General features: G+C 42.5%; 1 protein-coding gene across 1 annotated transcript; it reads right to left on the reverse strand.

Moving 5' to 3' along the window:
- Positions 1 to 521: 521 nt before the first annotated feature.
- LOC118586200 (speckle-type POZ protein-like) lies at positions 522 to 1,583 on the reverse strand. The gene has a single exon (XM_036191351.1). It carries the CDS (start codon positions 1,581 to 1,583, stop codon positions 522 to 524), a length of 1,062 nt encoding a protein of 353 aa, XP_036047244.1.
- Positions 1,584 to 5,523: the final 3,940 nt, after the last annotated feature.

The following is a 5,523-nucleotide window of genomic DNA, read 5'->3' on the forward strand; positions in this document are numbered from 1 at the left end:
AGAGGAGGACTGTACAAGGATCATCTACAAGAGCAACAACTGATTTTGCCAACTGAGTCATCGCTCCATTCCTACACACTGAGGTATGAGAAAAACGTCTTCATTCCCTTCCCCTTATCTTGTAATCAAATATTCAGGTTTGTTTTTTCCTTTCTGAGTCCTTGACCACATGTTCTACTCTGTCCAATCCATACAGGTTTCTCCAAAGAAATCCTGTTGTCATGTGCTTGGGGCCAGCAACTAATATGAGTTCCAGGTTACAACTCAGACAAAAATCAAACCAGTACAGCAACAGGGAAGAGGCTGGGTAGATTGTACCAAGTCCAGAACTTCCCCTACCCCAGTCTTCCATTCAACTCAATTACACCTATATTAAAGCCTCATCTACCATCTGTCTTTCCCCAGATTCACTGTAAATGCTACATAGGTCCCGTAGTCTACTCAGGTGTCATTGATACAACACTGGCTGCTGCTTCTGGGAGACACATGTAGGTCACAGCTGACCAGGTACTAGGGTCGGTTTAGGCATTTGAGGGGGGCTCCCGGAAAGGGCAGTGAGCAGAAGTCAGGCAATGGTATGCTTCATCTACCAAGTGGGGACATGAACCCACCATTGTCTTCCAGCCTGAAGTCTCAGAGACCTCAGAAGCATGAGATGTAATGAAATCCAGTGCCTGGGTTTTCAGCTGCCCTGATCTATTGAGGTCAGCCAAGAAGAGAGTATGGGCAGCGTTCTCCACAGAGAGGTCCCTGCAGAGAGCATCCTCACACATGACTTTCAAATGCTCCAGGCCATACTTGTCAGCAGCTGCCAGCACAGCAGCTGCCATGCTGTCCAGGTCTGGCGCTGTTCCCATGTAAATGAAGTCCATCATTACCTTGAAGACTTGTGGCTCCAGGTCAGGGATCTCAACACGATTCTTCCTGCTCTCCTCTATATCATGTTGAAACATGGCTCTGAAAACTGGAGAGCTAGCTGCTAAGATGGCTTTGTGAGCCTGGAATTCATGGCCAGCTACCACTAGGCAGCAGTCTGTGAATCGGGAATTCTCCCACAGCTCTCCTAGATCATCTGCCAATGTGCATCTGGGAACCTGAATTTCTGGCTTTCTGTTCTGGTCAGAGGTACTCAAAGATTCATGGACCATGCTCACCTTGCAGAGGAGGATGAGCTTGTCATCTGGGAGAAACCAAGGTGCAAAGGCCAAGAGGAAGTTTCGAAGGATGAACTTTTTAAATCCCAGTTCAACACCTGGCACGAACATAGAGATTATAGGTTTGCTCTCACCGTGGGTTGTCTCTCCTTCGGTACTAACAATAAATAACTGGAACTTTGCCCAAACAGGATTCTTTGGACAGCTGAGCAACACTAGGTAAACTGACAGGTAATCTGCACTTTCTTCATCCACTCCATTTAGGTTTACTCTCAAACACCATTTGTCATGGGCTCCTATTGAGAAAATTGGGCTTCTAATGTGTTCCCGAATTTCCTCCTGAATAAAACGGAAGTTGCTGATGGTCCACCTGTAGAAAAAGTTCTGGACCCTGTTTTGGGGATCGTCCCATGTCTGGTCCCCTGACATTTCTCCTGGAGGTAGTAGTTTGAAGGTTAAACTGGATCCAAAATGAAGAACTGGAAGTTGTTTTCTCTTCACTCTGTAGGATGCAATAATAAACATGGTTTAGATTTTTAGTTTCTATTTCTCATCTGTTCCCTCTTCTATGAGTGTGGATGTAGCATTGCCCTGGAAGTTCCAACCCTCATTGAGGCTTCGGTAATGGTCACGCCCACAAGGTGGGGCGCAGGAAGGAAGTGGAAGACCTAGGATCAAGAGGAGGTCTCTCTGTTGGTTCTGGGACCTTGGACGCTGGAGGTAGACCAAGCAGAGTTCTCCAGAGAAAACCACCGGACTGTGCCACACCTTTGCCAGACCCTACAACCTATCTTTTCATTTGTAAGTTACCCCACATAATAAACCTCACTTTTAACTATGTGGAGTGGTCTTAATAATTTCACCAATAGGTAGATACTTGGATCTCTGAAATTTTCTATCCAGATTTCAATACTAGTTTCAGAGAAGACAATGTAGGCTACTAGGGACTCTTACATCACTCCATTTTTTTCTAGATTGAATCTTAGGTCAATAGGTACCCAGTTTTCATAATTATAGACAACTTTTGGAAATTTGGAACATTTTGTACACGCACATCAAAACTGTTATACTAGGGTTCTGCAGAGTAACAGAGCATACATAGTTAATCTTTGTGAACAAAGGGGATTCATTAGAATGACTTAGGGCTGTAGTCCTGCTATTCTCACACTGGCTAGCTGTGAAGGGAAAGACCAAGATTCCAGTACTTACTCAGTCCAGGAGGTTGGACAAGTCGCTGGGTCTTCAGTATATGCTGGAATTCTGAAGAAAAAAATTTCTAATGCCAGGGAAGGGATGGACTTGCTGCAAGGTGAGGGCAAGCAGGCAAAGAGCAAGAGCTTCCTGCTTCCATGTCCTTTTATATGCTTCCAGCAGAGGGTGTGGCCCAATTTAGGGTGTATCTTCTAGCCTCAAGATCTGGATTAAAGGTGTGTGTCTTCAGGCCCTGAGATCCAGATTAAATGTTGGTGTCTTTTTACTTCCAAAGTCTGAATTTGAACTGTATCTACCTACTTCAACTTAAGCAAAACATTTCTCACAGCTTTGCCCTCCATATTAGGATTTTAGGTAATTTCATGTCTAGTTAGGTTGAGAATCAAGAATAACCACCAAAAGGTATTTTGCTTTCTGTGGTTCATCTTCTGTAAAGTAAGAGTTTGTGTCCATTCCACAGAGCTGTTATCTACTTTTCTAGGGGTTTTACTCTAATTCCTGCCACTAACATGATCCAGGAGAGGTGTTTTCCTTACCCTGTTAGGGATCTCAGGGTTCACAACATGTTCCCCTTAGAATGTGATCTGTTAAATGCTCCCCACATCTATCATCTCTCTCTAGTTCATCAGGTCTGGAGAGATCCACGAAGCCTAGAAGACATGAAGATACCTCAGTGATTCAATCAACTCAGCAATTCCCAGCCGAGCTCTCCTGGAAGTCTGGCTCTAATGCTGCTTATTCCTCAATACAAAATACATCAATCAACTGGTTTTGATGCCTAAATTTTTGTTTCCTCTTAGGAACCTTTGGCAGGTGACTAACTAGTAACATCAGTGACTATTATCCATGTGGGTTTGGGGTTCAGAATAACAGATACTGCTTCCCTCAAACTCTCTGGTCCTGTGTTATTTTTTTGTGGGGAGACTTTTAGTGATTATGCTATTTTACTAGGATTTATTGGTTTTTTTTAAAGCACATGTCTGACCTTGATTTCATTTTGCTAAGTGGAACCTATTGTTTCTGATTTTGTTTATCTTGGTGCCCTTAGACGGATCTGGAAGACTGTTTCCAAGTAGGATTATCTGAGAGGCAGAGGAAAGACCACCACTAAAGAGGGTCTGGATGGAATAAAAAGAGGAGAGAATAGAGCCACCTTCAGGGGTTCCTGTCTCTGATTCCACCTCACCATGTATGAGGTCTTCACCTGCCATCCATGTTGTGAAAATTAAGACCACTGACAAGTTAAGGAAAACACCCCTTCCCTGTTGGTGTTTATAACAGCAGTCATTGTAACAACATACAAGAGTAAATAATAGCTGTGGAAATGTTGACATGATCCCTCACTAATGGAAAACTAACCACAAGAAATAACACACCATTGTGGTGGCTATTCTTGGTTCTCAACTTGACTATATCTGGAATTAACAAAACACCAAAATGGAGAGCATACCTGTGAGAAATTATTGCTTAAGTTGAAGTAGATAGATCCATGTTAAATACGGACTTTTGAGGGAGGAAGACACACACCTTTAAACCAGACCTAGAGGCTGGGGGATACAGCTTTCATTGGTGCTACTTCATTTTATTAATAACTACATATTATTCATCACTCACATTTTCTCCTTGATGATGATGTCTCTGCTAAACTCTTGTTTTAAAAAAATATACTAGACCTTTATTTTTCTTTCTCTTACATTTAATTTTTGTGTTTGGGTTTTTGAGATTAAGCCACTTAAGAAGGACAGCCTCAACTCAAATGAACTATTTCCCAGGGCTCCCTTTAAACTCCCTGTGTATTCCAGGCTGCCACTGCAGATTGCTATTGCCTCCTGAATATAATTAAAGAAGGACAGCTGGGCGGTGGTGGCGCACGCCTGTAATCCCAGCACTCAGGAGGCAGAGGCAGGTGGATCTCTGTGAGTTCAAGGCCAGCCTCCTCTATAGAACTAGTCCAAGACAGGCTCCAAAGCTACAGAGAAAACCTTGTCTCGAAAAACAAAATAACAAACAAAAAGAAGAAGAAGAAGAAGAAGAAGAAGAAGAAGAAGAAGAAGAAGAAGAAGAAGAAGAAGAAGAAGGACATCAGTGTTTCCAGCCTTCGAATCTGTTCTTTGAGGGGGAGGTCATATTTAAGGGCTTGGACCTTGATGGGGCTCTTATTGAGTTTCTTTTGGTTTTGGAGAAAAGTTCTCATTTGGTATGCCCAGACACACCTATCAAACATCCAGGATTCCTACTTCCTCTGTTTCCCAATACAAGCCTAAGCCAAAAAAGGAAGATTAAATTATCACATTTATTACATATATGGAGAAAATATAGTTAATTTGACCTATTTCTAGACATTTTTCACAACGACTTTCCTGCATATAAGCAATCCTCCTAAGCCAGTCTCAAGAATATCTTGAGCTGTAAGGGTTAACCACACACACACACACACACACACACACACACACACACACACACACACACACAATGAAAAGTAACTTTCAGCCTGATTTGGGTTCTTTCCCTTTCTGTTTTTGAAAGGGAGTGTCTTTCCACAGTCTTGACTGTCTTTGAACTCATTCTATAGCCCAGACTGGCTGAAAAACATAGAGATCTGCCCACCTCTGCCTTTTGAGGCCTGGTATCAAATGTCTGACTTCTTAAATCCTTAGAGAGACCATAGTAAAATGATTGGCAAAAGCAGGAATAAGAGATACTGAAAAAAGTATTTTTAAATTAGTGGAATGTAGGTGGTAGCCCCTATGTACTCTAGTACTCAGAGCCTGAGGGAATGTAATCAAGAGTCCTCTGGCCTGGGCTGTATACTGAGTTTCACCACAGCAGGAAGAGATAGAAGAAAAAAACAGGAAGACATTTCTCTCCACCTTTGAATTTTGCTTGATTTTTCTCTTGCCCCCTGCCCAAAGCAGAATGAGATTTTTCTCATGGTCTCTGTGTCTCCATAAATGTATATATACTTACTTCATTGGTTTGTTTTTATTTTAAGACCTTCTTGCTGCACAGCCAGGCTAGCCTTGAACCTACATTCCTTTCACCTCATCCTCAATGCATGAGCACCACCCATCCTGACTCTTGACCCTGTTAAGGAATAAATAAATAGAAATATTCAATGAGTCTCTGACCTCCTCTACTTGATCTCCAGGCAGCATTC

Source organism: Onychomys torridus, chromosome 6 (genome assembly GCF_903995425.1).
Source record: "Onychomys torridus chromosome 6, mOncTor1.1, whole genome shotgun sequence".
In the NCBI taxonomy this organism is placed as follows: domain Eukaryota; kingdom Metazoa; phylum Chordata; class Mammalia; order Rodentia; family Cricetidae; genus Onychomys; species Onychomys torridus.